Consider the following 18,733-nt stretch of genomic DNA (forward strand, 5'->3'; position numbering starts at 1 on the left):
TTGAGATTTTTGGTTCCAACCAACATGTCTTTGTGAAAAGAAAAGGTGAACGGATGGTCTCTACATGCCTGGTTCCCACCGTGAAGCTTGGAAGTGTGATGGTGTGGGGGAACTTTGCTGGTGACACTGTTGGGGATTTATTCAAAATTGAAGGCATACTGAACCAGCAGGGCTACCACAGCATCTTGCAGTGGCATGCTATTTCATCTGCTTTGCGTTTGGTGGGACCATCATTTTATTTTCAACAGGACAATGACCCCCAAACACACCTCCAGGCTGTGTAAGGGCTATTTGACCAGGAAGGAGAGTGATGGGGTGCTGCGCCAGATGACCTGGCCTCCACAGTCACTAGGCCTGAACCCAATCGAGATGGTTTGGGGTGAGCTGGACCACAGAGTGAAGGAAAAAGGGCCTACAAGTGCTAAGCATCTCTGGGACCTCAAAGACTGTTGGAAGACCATTTCAGGTGACTACCTCTTGAAGCTCCTCAAGAGAATGCCAAGAGTGTGCAAAGCAGTAATCTAAGCAAAAGGTGGCTACTTTGAAGAACCTAGAATATGACATATTTTCAGTTGTTTCACACTTTTTGGTTATGTACTATACTTCCACATGTGTTAATTCATAGTTTGGATGCCTTCAGTGTGAATCTACAATGTTCATAGTCATGAAAATAAAGAAAACTCTTTGAATGAGAAGGTGTGTCCAAACTTTTGGTCTGTACTGTGTGTATCTATCTATCTATCTATCTATCTATATATATCCTCTAATAAAACCCGACCGTCTCTGCGTCATATATATATATATATATATATAATATATAATATATAATAAATATATATATATATATATATATATATATATATATATATATATATATATATATATATATAAAATTTGGGGGGGGGGTATTTGGTAAGCAAGCAGAGAAGCCCCCGCGCAGCTCTGCAAAGGTTCCCCGTCATACGTACCGCATCCGATCACCCGCCGCCTCTCGACGCAAAATCCGTCGTGTAATTACAGTGTATCTAACACTGTAATTACTGTGCGCATAGAAGGAGCCCGGGCAAAGCACGGATGGTCTCTACATGCCTGGTTCCCACCGTGAAGCTAAGCCATTTTATTGGTTCAGACAGCGGACCAATGGGGAGCCCGGCTGCAGATTCAAAGATGCTTTGCCCGGGCTCCTTCTATGCGCACAGTAATTACAGTGTTAGATACACTGTAATTACACGACAGATTTTGCGGCGACAGGCGGCGGGTGATCGGCAGCGGTACGTATGACGGGGAACCTTTGCAGAGCTGCGCAGGGGCTTCTAAACTGTGCGGCGACCCGACTGGGAGCTCTGGGGGTCTCCTTATTAAAGGAGACCCCCAGATGCAGCGGCGGAAGATGGCGGCGGATGTTAGGCGGGCGAGTGCGCATGTGTGGGGAGTAAGGCCGTGGTGCTGATGGACAGCACCACAGCGTAAACCTCACTCCCCATCGCTCGGTAAAAGGGAGCATCGCTCAGGCTTTCGCCTGAGTAATGCTCCCTAACGATCGGCCATCGCGCGAAGGATATGGGCAATAGGATTTGCCGGTAATCCTCGCGCGATGGCAAGGTGATAAGTAGCTCGCATCTGCAAGCTACTTATCACCTTGAATAGGATATGGCCCTTAGTGTCTTAGCAGAGCTGATTTACTACCTCTGTGGATTTCCACAAAACATGCACTGTTGGTGGGCCTTGAGGACAGGGTTGGGGAACACAGTTTTATGTGACAACACAACCAGTGCAGCTCTCTGCGTCTCAGTCAGAAGACTTCAGAGTATTTTTCTTTAACCACAAAGAACTTTTCTTTTCTTTTTCTTTGACCACAAAGTGTTAAAATCCTCTGCAGCACATTATTTTGTCAGTTGAGTGGGTGATAAATGACCAAAGGCTTGTACTGCATCCAGCAGATAACTTATGCTTTTGGAAGAGATGTGTACCTTGGTGTACCATAAATCTAATAGTTCATGGCCAACCTTACTGTCCAGGCATTTTCATAAGATAGGTTTGCATTAAGTGAATGACAATGAGGATGTAAACACAGGTACTGCTTTCACCGAAATAAAGGAGTTCATTTTATAGAGTATGCCTAATGCAGTGTACGGATAGGATTCTTACGTCTTTAGTTTCAAAGAGAATCAACCTATATTTTTGACTTGTGCTTACAGTCTTAGTTTAGGTATTCTCAGCAAAGTCTGATCTGCAGTTTGACTTGGTTGAGTTAACCTAGGCATACACAGGTCAGTTTGTGGTCCAAATTATCAGTGTTCACTGACCTGAAGTGATCAACTGACATCACAGTTCTGCATTGTTCAACCTTATTTCTGCTGCTTCTAGTCATGCTTATGATCAATAAAAATCATTTAGATGTTAATTGCATAGGTAGCTGTGAAAAATTGCCGACAGATTTCATGAAAGTAATTAAAACTGTTGGAAAAGTTGACCCATGTATTGCTACCTTAAGTGCATGGTTAGAGTCAAAAGGTACAAGTGTAATGCAGATGTTAAAGTTGTTATATGAATAAATCTAGTGTTAAGGTATGAAACTCAAAATTTCCTGTTTGCTCAAAAAGATTATTTACAGCACAAAATTTCCCCAATACCCCCCCCCCCCCCCCCCCCAAAAAAAAAAAATTGTAGAAGAAAGCATTCAATGCAATTAAACAAAGCACTTTGTTCTTCAGTGGGCAGCTTCTGGCAGCATCCTAAAAGGTGATAACGTTATCTTTTGTTTACAATCCGTTGTCAGATACCTGTAGTAAACATTAGAAAACTGCTGAAACTGAGCTGTACTGAGCTGAGAAGCAGAAAGAGCGGAAAAGTGATCGGCAGATAGATTAATTTTTTATAATATATAAATGCAGGCGCTATGCAATAAAATGCAATGGCAGCTTTCAGAGCAGATAAACTATACTTTGGGAATTTGTAGAACAACAATATTACTTGCACACAAAAGCAAATATGATAACTCTATGGGTAATAAAAAGTAGGAAACTCATTTTTATTGAATGTTATGTCAGAGTTTTATCCCACTTTAATATATATAGTGGGAAATTAGTGTTAATGATATGTGCCCATACTGCAATGCAGTCATGGCATAAACAGAGACGCCCTGGTGCTTCAGTCATGTAGACTGTTAGACAGGAAGGCAAAAGAAGAAATGTGTCCTTTTATGTGGTGATGCGTCTGACATCAGCTCTTTGAAAACTGTATGTGTCATCGATAGATGAGTTATTTAAAATAACACTGTGTTGAAGTGCACTTGACTGAAGATAATGTGTTTTCTTAGGATGTGTATGGTTCGGATGAAGCAAGAAGGACGAGAGGGAAAGTACATGTGCAGATTTATTGTCTACTCTATGTGGGAAGATGCTGAACAACGTGGGAAAGTCATGGGGGTAAGTCCTTTAGTCTTTCCGATAATGTTGTTTACCTAGCCATTGTTTTACAGCTGAAAAAGATGTGAGGGATTTGTAAATCTCACTTATTTATGGCTGAATAGTGTAATGGTTAAAGGGACTCCGAGCAGTGCAGAAACTATGGAAAGATGCATATCATTTTAAAGCTCTCTTTCTCCTCTTTTCAATGATATATAAACCGCCGCCATACGCCTTGCCACGGCCGCAATTTCAATCGCGAAAATAAAGAAAACTAAAAGGCGTAGAGCGACGATTTAGGTGTCGCCAGAAAGAGGCGAAAGAGAGCTTTAAAATGATATCCATCTTTCCATAGTTACATTGTATTACACAGGACGACACTTTCCCCAGTGTCAGCAGCTCCATTCAGCAGAAAAAGTCGGCCTGTGTAATGCAATGTAACTATGGAAAGATGGATATCATTTTAAAGCTCTCTTTCTCCTCTTTCTGGTGACACCTAAATCGTTGCCCTACGCCTTTTAGTTTTCTTTATTTTCGCGTTTGAAATTGCGGCCGCTGCAATTTCAATCGTGAAAATAGCGAAAACCAAAAGGCGTAGGGCAGCGGTTTACCTATCATTAGAAAGAGGAGAAAGAGAGCTTTAAAATGATATGCATCTTTCCAAAGTTTCTGCACTGCTCGGAGTCCCTTTAAGGGGCTCTGCTTCTTACACAGGCGACCTGGGTTCGAATCTCCACTCTTCCTGTTCAGTAAGCCAGAACCCATTCAGTACGGGGTCCTTGGGCTAGGACTCCCTAACATTGCTACTGCCTATAAAGCGTGTCCTAGTGGCTGCAGCTCAAGGGCTTTGAGTCCGCCAGGAAAAAAGCACAATATAAAAGTTATTTGTCTTGTCTTATGTACATACCCAGCATTTTGTTTTGAACATAAACTTACTGTGGCAAAAAGTTCCTGTGGTTCCTAATGTCAGACTTGTTGAGATCGCTAAATGAGTTTTGTTACCGTTTCTGCAGCTGCAATTTCAGCTGGATAAAGGAAATGCGTAAGGAGAGAAATGTGGATCCATCTTTACTACCTTCAAGTACATTTGAACCCTTTATAATGAATCAAAATAACAATTGAAGCAAGAGGGATATGGAGGCTGCCATTTTTATTTCCTTTTAAGCAATACCAGTTTCCTTGCTTTTTTTGTTGATCTCATACTTTTAGCCTTAGACCCTGAACAAACATGCAGCAGATCTGGTGTTTCTTCTCGCTTCAGTTGTCCTTTAGGAAATACAAAAAGGAAATACTTACCTAAGCAGATGAAGCCTCTGGATCCCGTAGAGGATGTAGCATAAGCAGCACCATGTTACTGCGCATGCATGGCTGTGCTCACACAGGTGCAGCACGACCACGCTTGTGCTTGAAGAGGAGAGCGGCCTCGTCCAGCTGGAGGGTACTGTGGAGCCTAACAGGAGCATTAAGGACCTGGGAATCCTCTATAGGATGCAGAGACTTTCCTCCTCTTCAGCAAGTATTTCCTTTCTGACCTGAGCATCTGCTCCAGTTCACTTTAAAGGTGCTCATAAACAGTACAATTTGTATCGTCTGATACGATCATTCAATCTGATTTTTATGATCCAATTCTACAGAAAATGACACAGTACGTTGAAAAAATCAACGTGAAACGATTCTATGATTGAGACAAATGGCCATGGCCAAATTTCAGCGCAGGGTGAAGCCGAAAGACAGTTCACTCTGCTGCAGCCAAACTCCTGGGTGGTGTTAATCCTATTCCCCCTCTGAGTTGTCTTGTTTTTTTTTTTTTTATATTTAAGATCAGGCTATCGCCAGTGCCCAAATTGGTCATTGAGCACCGCTATAGCCACAATTCTCATTACGACCTATGGCGGTGCCCAAAGTGCGGCGACAAAATACGCTGATTTGTTGCTATGGTACTGAAGTAACGGCTTACATATTGCATTTTATTTGTCTCTCTCGACCTTCTATTTTTCTGTTTTTAACCTGAAATTTCATAGTCTAGATAGTCGAGATAACACTGGTCTTTGTTATTCAGATATGTAGCTGGGCGCAGAGGAAAGACTTGCACATGGGGAGAGATTTAAGTATAACATACACTCCGGTTTCAAGATATGTGCTGATTCAAAAAATCTATGCAATTTAATATGGCTTCCTCCATGTTTACATTAAATACAATTATTAGAACCCGCTGCTTTATAACCACAGAAGAGTAGGATGAGGACAATAGGCTTTTACTATTGATAAAAGGTAATGCACCCTCAGATCATGTAAAATGTATATAGTGAGTCGTTGCCTTAAATGAAGTGCATGCAAAAATGCGACCTGCTGCTTATCCTGGAGGTAGTGGGTTCCCTCAAACACAAAAATGTTATAACAAAATCTCAAGTGCCAACAAAAATGCATTATGAACGGTTTGTTGGATACCTAATTCGCCTATGAATGTGCTGTGGCCTGGATGCCAAGGTTATGCGGCATACTGGATTAGAAGGCTTACACATTAAGTGCCACCAAAAGTGTGCCACGGAGCAGCTACACGATACATACATATACATAAAACTATGGTAGGGATTAGATTGTGAGCTCCTCTGAGGGACAGTTAGTGACGACCCTATATATACTCTGTAAAGCGATGCAGAAGATGTTGACGCTATATAAATACTAAATAATAACTGTTTGAGTGTCTCGGTAACCTTCTCGATTTGATTTTCAATGGCTCTGAGAATAGTTAAACCCAAGGCTGTGGAGTCGGTACAAAAATCCACCGACTCCGACTTCTCAGGTTAGGATTCCACCAACTCGGACTGCTCTAATATGCATATTAGAATCTTGTTGATTGAAAGTATATAACATGAAATGCATCTCTTACTTGCCAACGCTTAGAAATTTAAAAGACAACTGGAGTAAGATGGATATGGAGGCTGCCATATTTATTCCCTTTTAAACAATACCAGTTACCTGGATTTCCGGCAGATCTTCTGCCTCTAATACTTTTAGTCCTAGACTAAAACTAGTCCCTGGTAAGAGTACTTGTAGAAGGTACAGACAGGAACAAAGAACCTCTATCAGGCCCTAGGCAATGTAACTGTGGGTACATGTAAGAGTGATGTGCAGGTACTCTGCAGGGGAATGAGGCAATTATTCCTCTATTACACATTCTTCATGTACAATCTGAACCAGGTTTATTGGTGATGGACAACACCACTGTGTTCAATGTGCACAACATTCTCAGTGGATTCCCTGCAGCTCTGTGGAGAGTGCATATGTAGAGTATAGTACTACTGTGTAACAAGGTAAACCTGAGACAGATGAAAGTAAAGTTTTATACATACCTGGGGCTTCCTCCAGCCCCCATTCAGGCTAATCAGTCCCTCGCTGTCCTCCTCCGTCCTTTGCCACCTGGATCTTCTGCTGTGAGTCCAGGTACTTGAGCCAGTCGGGCGTAGTGTGTATGCACACACTCCGAGCGTACTACACCTGCGCAGCACTATTGTGCAGGTGCAGAACGCTCCTGGCTGTGGGAGCAGCACACGGGCCAGACTGCGCTGACTTGCTGAATTACCGGGACTCGTTGCAGAAGATCCAGGTGGCGGAGGAGGACAGCGAGGGACTGATTAGCCTGAAGGGGTCTGGAGTAAGCCCCAGGTATGTATAAAACTTTTCTTTTCATCTGTCTCAGGTACACTTTAGTCACCAAACCAAATTTTAACAATATATCAAATTATTTAATTTCATGAGTTAAGGGAGTGCATACATTTGCATAAACCAGCATCAATGCAGAATTATTTCCATCTCATTGACCATCTCTATTAGTGACACAGCTACACATCAGGCATTATTCTTACATCATAGATGTTATTTAGTATATATAAGAGATTCCTGTGTACACGTCATATATACAGTCACAATCCAATATGTATATCGCACTTTAAAAATATGGGGACTGCTTTATTGAAGCAGCACAAGTAACCATTTTTTGATTGGTTTATTTAATTTTTGTGGGCTAAGTAGAGCTATTACTCTATATATAAATTTATGATGACTATTATCTGAGAAATAGAACATTTTATCATATTTTTCTATTTTAATTATAGTTTAAATTCATTAGGAGTAGGAGTCAGAGGCGGTGCATTTTTTTCCTGACTCAAAAATTACTCCCGACTCCTCGACTCCGACTCCACAGCCCTGGTTAAACCACAACTGTTCCATCCTCTTCCTTGACCTCTCCTCTGCTTTCGACACCGTTGACCGCCCCTCCTTTTTTTTAATTCATTACGGGCCTTGTACAAAGAGTCACCACTGAACTGTTTGAGTGTCTCAATAACCTTCTCAATTTGACTCTCAGGGCCCGTTTCCACTGTTGCGACGCGATTTCGCCGGCATTCCGACGCTTGTAAAAACGCATGCGGATGCGTTTCCGCATGCGTTTTTACCCGCGATTTCGCGTGCGATTTCGCATGGCAGGGTGCCATGCGAAATTAACCATGACACTGCCAGGGCAAAATAACATTGAGAAAGGTGCGAAATCGCGGGTAAAAACGCATGTAACAAACGCATGCGTTTTTACTATTAAATACATTAGCGGCGATTCGCACGGATTCCCGACGCAGGCGAATTCTGTGGGTCCCGTCGTGCAGATTTGGCCCGCCGCCAAATCGCTCCCGCACGCCGCACGTGTGGAAACAGCCCCGGCCACTTCAGTGTAGCAAGCGAATCCGCATCTCGTCGCCGCATGCGGATTCGCTATGGTGGAAACGAGCCCTCAATGGCTCTGAGATTAGTTAAACCTCAACTGTTCCATCCTCTTCTTTGACCTCTCCTTTGCTTTGACCTGGTTCTCCTCTTATCTTTCTGATCGATGTTCCCGGACCTTCTTGCATAACTTAGAAGTGTATGTATTTAAAGGAATGATTTTGCAACTCTGGTGCACAGGAAAAGTGGCAGGGGATTAATGGCTTTACAGCTCTGTATTGCATGGAGTGGTACAATGCTAACAGTAACGGGCGTTTGATCATCTTTTAAATATACTATTTTTTCTAAAATCTGACTGAGGGCTTGTTCCTACTATAAGCGTTGCTGTGTGCATTTTAGCAATGTGTATATTGCTTGGTACGCAAGGACATCAGAAGTGTATAGATTCCACTGTTGGATGTTTCTACGTATGCATGGCATTGCATTGCGATAACTCATTGCTGCATGCATATGTAAAAAAGAGAGAGGACACCGCTCACCACATCACCCGGTTAGCCAGGAGCTGGATCAAGGACAGCCAGGCCATAAATGTAATAAAGAAACCTGGAATGATCCGCTCAACTGGTCCATAAAAGTCAGATTTTTATTCAAACATGAAGACACTGGACAGGGCAATACAGCTCACACGTATCAGAGTCTACAGTCGCTCCTTAATCATAGCTCATGAATAAAGGAGTCATCAGGCAAACAAGATGAAAGGCGATTTACTTACCTGGGGCTTTCTCCAGCCCCTTGCAGCTGACATGTCCCACGCCGCAGCTCCGCTCTCAGCCGCCGGCCCGGGGTCCCCACACGGTGTCTCGCCAGACGTCCTCTACTGCGCCTGTACAGTACGCCGCCTACAATGTGGGCTTGATTGACAGCGGCGCTTCACGCAGGCATAGTAAGGACAGCCCCAAGGTCGTCCTCCGCACCGTACGGGGATCCCGGGCCGGTGGCTGCGAACCGACCTATCAGCATGGGACAGTCGGCTGCAAAGGGCTGGAGAAAGCCCCGGGTAAGTAAATTGGCTTTCATCTTCTTTGCCTGATGATTCCTTCAAGGCCCTATTCCACCTGTGTTGTATAGTGAAACAAGACCTTAATCAAGGAGTGTAAGGTGCTAAAATGTTTTCTACTCTCTAACTGACCTGTTATCAGAGACCAATCCCTTTTTTTTAGATTGGGTTAGCACCACATAGTGTGCGACCACTTTTTATGTGGAGTGATAAGGTGGTTTTGGATATTGGGGAGGTTCCCAATGTATGTATATTCTGGAGAAGGTTACTGCACAGAAGCAAAATAAGAGGTATCTTACCTCCTGTGATAACAGAATGGGGAAAAGGGACTCTTTAAAGGATACCCAAAGTGATATGTGACATGATGAGATAGACATGTGCATGTAGAGTGCCTAGCACACAAATAACTATGCTGTGTTCCTTATTTTTTTCTTTCTCTGCCTGAAAGAGTCAGATATGTAAGTGGCTGACTCAGTCCTGACTCAGACAGGAAGTGACTACCGTGTGACCCTCAATGATGAGAAATTCCCCTATTTATCTCTTTCCTGCTCTCAGGAGCCATTTTCTGCTAGGAAAATGTTTTATACTGGTAATTGCTGTCTAGTGCAGGGGTGCCCACACTTTTTCGCAGAATTAAGGTGAGTAACATTGACATCAGCCATTGCTAACTGTTACAAAGGGTCTGAGGTTTAATGATGAGGTTTTAAATATCTGCTGAGTACAGAAAGTCTATGCCGTGTTTTTGTCATCCTGTGTATAAGAATGACTATTTAGTCCCCCAAGGCTCGGTCCTTGGCCCCCTACTGTTCACCCTATAAACATCCTCCATTGGCAAGGTTATCCCCTCCATGGGTTTTAACTATCATCTGTATGCAGATGACACCCAGATCTACCTCCACACCCCTGACATATGCACCACTACCATGGACAAGGTCTCCTCCTGCCTATCAGCCATCTCCTCCTGGATGTCCGCTAGGTTCCTGAAACGAAATCTAGACAAAACGGAATTTATGATCTTACCACCCCGGCCATCCATGAACCTCCCAGATGTGCATGTCACTGTGAACCACACTACTATTTGACCTACCTCTCAAGCCCGCTGTCTGGGTGTCACCCTGGACTCTGCACTCTCCTTCACTCCCCACATCCAAAACCTCACAAAGTCCTGCAACTTCCACCTTCGTAACATCTGTAAGATTTGCCCTTTCCTGATCTCTACCACCACCAAACTCAACATCCATGCCCTCATAATTTCCCGCCTTGACTACTGCAATGCCCTTCTGTCTGGTCTCCCTATGACCCGAACAGCCCCACTGCAGTCCATCATGAATGCGGCAGCCAGAATTATCCACTGCTCCCATCGCTCAACCACGGCAGATCCCCTCCTTGGATTCTGGACTGGATAGGAAGCCAGTGGAGTGATTTGATTCAAGATACTGCGTTTGACCTACAAATCTGCCCATAAAACCTGTCCAACCTACATTTCCGATCTTACTCAGAGGTACACACCTAGCCGCTCACTACGCTCTTCCAATGAACTTCGCCTAACCGCCCCCCGCATCACCCAGTCCCATGCACGCCTCCATGACTTCTCAAGAGCTGCTCCAACACTATGGAACTCCCTACCTCCACCCATTAGGGCAGCCCCCTCCTTCAACATCTTCAAGAAAACCCTCAAAACTCACCTTTTCTCTCTGGCCTACTACCCCTCACAAGTGCTCTAAACCCACAGCTGAACTCTTTCGTGTCCTTACCTCTCCCTCTAGATTGTAAGCCTTTGGGGCAGGGTCCTCCTCCTTTTGTGTCCTACCTGATCATGCACCTCTCATTACTGTGCACCCATGCTATGCATTTGAGTGAACCTAACTTGCCTAATCTCCATGCTCCCCTCCAGTGACTTACTAAGCATTACCTTGTACTCATACTGTGCTGCGTGATCTGGTTTTTCTTGTATTCCTGTATTGTCATTTTGGTGTATGTCACCCCTAAATATTATCTGTAACCTAAACTAATGTCCAGCGCTGCGTAATATGTTGGCGCTTTATAAATCAATAAATAATAATATTAATATGTTGTAGCGGTATGTGCGCTCCTCTTTACTCCAAGTATACAAATTCAAAATATCGCCCCACTGTTCAGAATGGTTCGCCGCACTATGGGTTGGTATCACCACCCTATAACTAAAATAAGACAGTAGTGCTGCGCTCAACATACAACAGTGTTTCCTTATAATATAGCTCAACAGTCTTTAGTGTCCTTGAGCATCCACATAAATCACTTCACCAAAAACAACAGTCCAGTCTTAAGGGCTGGAACCCACAGGAGCGCTTTTGGCAGCGTTTTGGCAGCACTGCGATACGCTAGCAGTTTGCCAAAACGCTGGGCTAATGTTAATGGATGGGGCAACTTCCACAGGAGCGTTTGCGTTTCTCAGAAACGCAAACGCAGGACATGCAGCATTTTGGGAGCGTTAGCGCTTCAATGTAAAGTATTGAACCGCTAGCGGAAACGCTCAGCAAAACCTAAACTGAGCGGTTTTGCTAGCGTTTTGCGGTTCAGCACACTGTAACAAAATGAAAAATAATTCACAGGACCAATCAGGATAAAAACGCAAAACGCAAAACGCTAGGCACCCGCTGGGGAAAAAAATACAATGTTGCAAAACACGACCAAAAACGCGCATGAATCCGCTTGCAAACCGCTCAGACAAAACGCTAGCGGTTGCGTTTTGCGTTTGCGGTTTTCAGTGGGTTCCAGGCCTAAGTGTGTATACGGCTCTTCCTCCAATTGTAAGCAATAAAATATGCTCACCAGATCTCGAGGCACAGAAGTACTACATATGATTACTGCTGACTATAATTAATCAGCCACGAGATCTGGTGAGCGTATTTTATTGCTTACAATTGGAGGAAGAGCTGTATACACACTTAAGGCTGGACTGTTGTTTTTGGTGAAGTGATTTATGTGGATGCTCAAGGACACTAAAGACTGTTGAGCTATATTATAAGGAAACACTGTTGTATGTTGAGCGCAGCACTACTGTCTTATCAATAAATAATAATAGTCTCCAGAAACGTGTATGCTGCTTTCAAGTGTTCCCCTACCAGAAAAGCCAGGATTCCTTCACTGGACGTCATTTTACAGGAGGACTCCAGTAACTCAGATGAGTCGCTACAACTACCGGAGCTTGCAGCAAAAAGATGAAGGCTATCAGGCGGCCACAAATGTGTCTGATGTTCCTATGGAAATTATTCAGGTGTCTATGTTTGAGTCTTTGGGGTTGCCTCAGGGATACTTAAAACATTCAAATGCATTGTGAAAATAGTTTGTTCAACAAGCTTTACGTTTTCATGCTTTGCTACCTTTTTAAAAACCAAAACCTTTTATGTTATGGCGTTTACATTTTATTTATTTTAGTGCATACAAACATTCCATCTATCTCCTCTTCTTCCGAATCTTCTGTCAAATTGAAGAACCCGTTGTGGCCCATGAGTCAAAAAGTTTGCCCACCCCTGGGATAGATCCTCTAGTACAGTATACTACTAAAGACTCTTGTTTTCTTCTTTTTGTCTATGTAAAAGTGGCCACACACACGATACAATAAAAATGATCAGATTTTACAGCAGTTCAATAAAAATGTTTTCTAGAAAAATGTAATTTTTTTTTTTCTTTTTTTTTCCAAGGTGAAAATTCAGATCGAATTTCCCCTCTCGATCGGAAGTGGCAGAAATTTCTGACCAGTTTTTTTACAAGATTGTAGTCACAGGCAATATTTTCAGAGTTGATTGAACACGTGTGGTACATTGGTCAGATTTTTCAAATGTTATATTCCAATCAGAACAAAATGTTTTTAAATCTAAACTTGAAAAGAAATGTAAAAAATTGTATGGTGTGCGTGGGCACGCTTAGGCAAAGGTTGGACAGGATGCGCCACCAGGAAACATAATGGCAGTTGACTGAAGTAATCCTAATAAACACAGCAGACTGCTGAAGTGGAAGCAGTTGAGGTCAATGAGTGTTGGTAAAGACTGTTGCCCAAATTATTGTTTGGTGCTACAAAAACCTTCGGTCTGTAGTAGCTTTACAGTACAGTGGCAATTTGTGATTCCTGAACTGGGCATGTTGCTCTAGAATATGCAAGCCTGTATGGTCCGTGTAAGATAAAATATTAAGGGCAGAGAGAAGTGCTGTCACGGACAAGCCAATGAATTTCACTCAATTAGTAACATTACAGAATGAATATAATTATCACAGATGAATAGTCAAGTGTAAGTGCTTTACCAATCCTTCTGGCCAACACACACTGAGCCCTTCTTTCTTTACTTAGCGCCGACTGCAAAACAGAGCAAATAAATGAATTGAGTTTTTAATGAATCTGGCAGCGGACGGCCTAGCGAGTAGAACCATGTTTTTTGTAACAGATTGAGGAAAGTTGGCAGGGTGATGGGTAATCCTACACTATGTTGTCATTTTTGGCAAAATGTAGCAGCAGAAAGCAAGTCATATTTGTAACTTTTTCTTTTCTTGGCCCTTTCATTCAGGATTTTTAGTTTCTTTGAAATTATTTTTCCTCTCATACACTCTTTTTTTGTTGAAAACCCATCCACAGTAAATTGTGATGATTTGGGACATTTGTACCGTTAAAGGCTTATCTGATGGAACCTTAATGCCAGTGATGCTGCTACCGTGTTACCCCAAGGTGTATTTTTCCACCGTTCTCATGCCCTGTCCATATTTATTCCCTAATGCTTGAGGGCAGAGCCAGGTTAAAGCTGTAATTTTCATTCCCTTCTGAAAGGTTACAGAATAAAGAGAGCCTTGTTGATATCGAGGAGAGAAGTAGCCAGAGGTTTTCATAGGCCTGTCATTGTTTATCTATCATTGGGAACCTTTTGCACTTTTAAAATGTTTTCTTGCCAATGTTTTAACTGTTGGATTGCTTCACTGTATACACACAACCTGTACCGGGAGGAACTGTTCCTTGCAGAGTAGCGGATGCATCATAATTAGTGTCTCTGTGGGCATTGCTCACAGGGCACTACTCGGGATAAGTCGGTTTGTGTGCCTCTGTGATCTCCCCATTAGTGGGCATTAAAAACTGAAGGTTAGGCTGGTTTAAAAGTCTCTGTTCTTTCCAGAATTGGCTATTTAACGGGAACCTTGGGATATGGATGTTTCCTTTTAAACAATACCAGTTGCTTGTCAGTCCTGCTGATCTCTTTGGCTGCAGTAGTAGCCGAATCACACACCTGAAACAAGCATGCAGCTAATCCAGTCTGACTTCAGTCAGAGCACCTGATCTGCATGCTTGTTGAGGGGCTGTGGCTAAAAGTATTAGAGACACAGGATCAGCAGGAGAGTCGGGCAACTGGTATTATTTTAATAGGAAAAATCCATATCCTTCTCAGTTTAGGTTCCCTTCAAAGCGAGTTTTTGTCAGACTTAGCAGTGACCACTAAAACTTAAGGCTGCACCACCTCTTCTCCGCCAGTACTGAGCACTAGCAAGAGCCTGGCCGGTGCACAGGAGCAGCCTACCTGTATCAGGTGGGTAGGGGACATGTCTCTCTTTAAATCTTGCTCTTACACCAAGAAATACTCCCAGCAGCATGACTTACTACTGCTCCCTGCACACTTGTGGTTTTTTTTTTTTTGTTTTTTTTTTTCAAAATACTGCAAGGAAGATGTCAGCATTAAATTGGTGTAAACCATGTTACAGTTTGCAGGTTCCAGTTTAGATGAGAAAAAATGGAAAGGGATTATGTTGTCTGTCATCATGCCTCATGGATAGGCTGACCAAAATGACACACATCAGGCATATCACACTTGCAACACTGCCAAATTCTCTAATGGACACTCACCTAACTGCCATAGATGCCAGTGTCATGAAGCCACCTTTTCATACCTGCACGGCTTTCATTAAGTGACTACTGGAGACATGGTGGCTTTCAACCATTATAAAATGAGTGTCCCTAAACCCAATGTATCATGGCAAAGGAAGATGCATTCACTGTAGCCACCTATATTTTTTTTTTCTTGCTGTATTGGTTATTGCCAGAATCTGCCACTATCCTTAAAGGAGTTATCAGGGATTTTTATAGAAAATAAACGCTACTTACCGGGAGCTTCCTCCAGCCCCAAGCTCCCAGGACCTCCCTCGCCGCAGCTCTGCCTTCATCCGTTCGCCGGAGCTCCGACCCGGTCCCCGGCGATGACGTCAGAGCGACCTCCAGGTCGCTTTGTACTGTGCCTGCGCGAGCGGCGCTGTCAATCACCGCCACGTGGGCCGGAGCGGACTGCGCAGGCGCAGTAGTTCTGCGTCTGACGTCATCGCTGGGGACTGGGTCGGAGCTCCGGCGAATGAATGAAGGCAGAGCTGCGGCGAGGAAGGTCCTGGGAGCTTGGGGCTGGAGGAAGCCCCCGGTAAGTAGCGTTTATTTTCTATAAAAATCCCTGATAACTCCTTTAAGGTGGCCTCTAATGGTCCAATTTCAAGTGAAAAATCGTTTGAGCGATCAGAAATTCTGATCGGATTGGTTATAAATAATCTCGTTGAACCAAAATTTGGATTTTCTTGTTGGTTGTGATAGGAAGCAAAGATTGGTTTGTAGATGGTGTAGTGAACGATTTCACTTCCGATCAGAATTTCTGATCGCTCGAACGATTTTTCGCTAGAATTTAGATCGGCCACCTTTACACTTAAACTCTAAAAGTTGCAGATCAAGACCTAGCCTCTAAAAAGTAATTTACACTAACATGGGCCCATGTATTGCCACGGCAGAAGCCCAGTATGATCTTTCAGGTCTCTGAAACATGCTTATAAACTGCTGTTTTCAGAGACCTGCTCAGTTAGGGCTACTGCTACTTGGAAGCTCAGAGCTGTAGACATGCACACTGAAGTATTCAAATAAGTACAGCTAAAGCCACAACCTGGGACATATCGAGCTTTTATGAAGCTTTACAATTCCATAAAGTGCAAAGTTACGCTATTAAAAACATTAAAATGCAGCTGCTGTGGAGCACTCCAAGATGTTTATACACACACAAAACCACCTCACCCACACCACGCTCACTGCCAGTACTGGCTAAACACAAAGGGGAGATTTTTGGATGTGCGGTGCATCACACTGATCATGAGAAGAGAACCACAATGGATAAGAGTACCAGAGGTATGCGGTGAAAAGACAGCCAACACGCCACCAATAAGGCAGGGTATACAAACTAATCCAAATCGGCAAATATCATTTGCATAAAGCAAAACCATCAAACAGTACTGATGCTCTATGGTCTTGCAATGCACATGTGCTGTGAATGAGTTTTACTGCATAGCACTTCAAACAGGCCACTTCACCTGCGCAGACATATTTAGACAATGTCACCATCGATGGATCAGAGTGGAGATGCGTGCTCCAAGCACCAGCGAAAGTAGGCAGGACCACCATTGCTCATTGAAGTAGAACCCTCTGATTGGTTTAAAATCACGCAGATTAAATCTTTCTTATAATCTCACAGAAAACAGACAAATGCCCAGCTCGGAGCTTTCTTAAGGCTTTTATAGAAAAGTCAGGCTCTTTCCTCACCAGGTCTAACTTTGAACATTTTATTTTGGTACGTCCTGGTGGTTGAAGCTCCAAGGTTCTTCAATGACAGAGACACCAGGAGCCCAATGGTGCAGTATCATTGAGAAGGTTAATGTAAATGAAGTATTAAAATATACTTGCAAGGGTGGGTTGCACTCTTGCAACCACCGACAGAGACTGCGGGAAATTAACCGTCCCTGCTTGGTATCCCAGGCCCACTGTACAGGCACTGGTCGGTCACTCTCCTTGAAATACTGATATATGTGGTATACAATAACTCCCCACAGTAAGTGGGAGTAACTACTAGACAAGACAGTGGAAAGTGCCCAAGAAATACTTATGACTCTAATAGATATAATTTAGGGGTAAAAAGATCTTACCTCCATAAAAGATCTAACCACATAGATATATATTTATTGATTCACTGAAAAGACAACGCATTTCATGGGTACTGGCCTGCTTCCTCAGGTCAATAAAAAGTGCCTAAGTTTGAAGCAGTACCGAGTGTGGGCGCCTTTCTATATATGAGAGGCCCCTACTCTAGCGACTGCTGCAAACTTGGGCACGTTGAACATAGATCCTATGAAAGTCCTACCTCCCCAGGTTTGATCTCTATCATTAAACCCAGGTATATCACAAAATGGGAGCAAGACTTAAACACCAACCTCAAGCTAGAAGATTTACAGAAAGGAAAGGCCTGCCTAGCAGCTCTATACGTTTAAATGTTACTGAAAGAGGACCTTATAACGAGTTTCTATATTATTTGCAGCCGGACAAGATTGCCAAATTTGGAACGAATATATATCGAAGATGGAAATCTTACTGAATTAGAAAAAAAAAGTGATGCAGTATTTTACCAACACTTTTTTTTTTTTATTTAACCAAACCGCCCTTAGTGAATTGAGGCCTTTATGGACTACCTACTCCCTTCTCCCTACCGATACATCAGCTTTGTTGCAGAGTCCAGGTAAAGGCATCACCAAGGGCCAGGAGGGCTCATGACATTACAGAAGGAGTGTGTCACAGTAGTTGGTGGAGATGTAGCATGGTGTGGGATCAGGTGTGGTTTCGGGTTGGAGGGGACTTCACTAGGCACTCAAGGGAACTTAGTAGAGCCTATTCTGAAAGCACTGTGTGCTGCCGAGGGAGCAAGAATGACCTCGCCAACATAAGTGTCATGTGATCCTCTACGGGAGTTAATCTGTTTTCTTTAAAGGACAACAGAAGTGAGAAGAATGTGGAGGCTGCTATATTTATTTCCTTTTAAGAAATGCCAGTTGCTTGGCAGCCCTGCTGATCTATTTGGATGCAGTAGTGTCTGAATAACACCAGAAACAAGCATGCAGCTAATGTCAGAAACACCTGATCTGCATGCTTGTTTAGGGTATGTGGCTTAAGGTATCAGAGGCAGAGGATCAGCAGGATAGCCAGGGAACGGGCATTGCTTAAAAGGAAATACGTATGACCCCTCCATATCCTTATCATTTCAGTTGTCCATTAAGAGAGCTTTTATTAGAGACCCTTTTGGTTCACAACACCAAATTGTTTTTTAATATCTGACTGCGTATCCAACTATACTGAAGTTAAAAACCTGGTTTTATTGCTTGGCTCTTATAAAGTAACTTTAAAATTAGGAATCGTAATAAAGATGTCTCTCAAAGTTTGAGCTGACAATCTTTATATTCTGATCACGGATGACCAGCAGTTTCTGAAAAGCCATGCTTGCAGGTCATTAAAATGGAAAATAATTGCTATTGCTGACCACACACTTTTGCCGGAGGAAATAAAGTGAGTGAAAAAGCTCTATTTCTGACCGGGTGCTGAAACGATGAATGCAGGCTCACAGCTGTGAAAGGGAGTGGTACTCTACCAGCCCGTGGCACAGCCGTACCAGAGAAAATGAATGTCAGTTCTGCAACATTTGTACAGGTGCAGTGCAGGAAATGATGAATCACTGTACATCTGGTGCTTTCCATC

The 18,733-nt window shown here is 43.1% G+C and overlaps 1 protein-coding gene across 1 annotated transcript in view; it reads left to right on the forward strand.

The window, feature by feature from the left end:
• The window catches only part of UQCC1 (ubiquinol-cytochrome c reductase complex assembly factor 1), a 255,738-nt gene that overhangs the window by 121,965 nt on the left and 115,040 nt on the right, over nucleotides 1–18,733 (forward strand). The window contains exon 7 of the mRNA XM_068263909.1: nucleotides 3,320–3,428. Coding sequence (XP_068120010.1) covers nucleotides 3,320–3,428 — 109 coding nt within the window. The remainder of the gene's footprint in view (nucleotides 1–3,319; nucleotides 3,429–18,733) is intronic.

The sequence above is a fragment of the Hyperolius riggenbachi genome, chromosome 12 (assembly GCF_040937935.1).
Source record: "Hyperolius riggenbachi isolate aHypRig1 chromosome 12, aHypRig1.pri, whole genome shotgun sequence".
In the NCBI taxonomy this organism is placed as follows: domain Eukaryota; kingdom Metazoa; phylum Chordata; class Amphibia; order Anura; family Hyperoliidae; genus Hyperolius; species Hyperolius riggenbachi.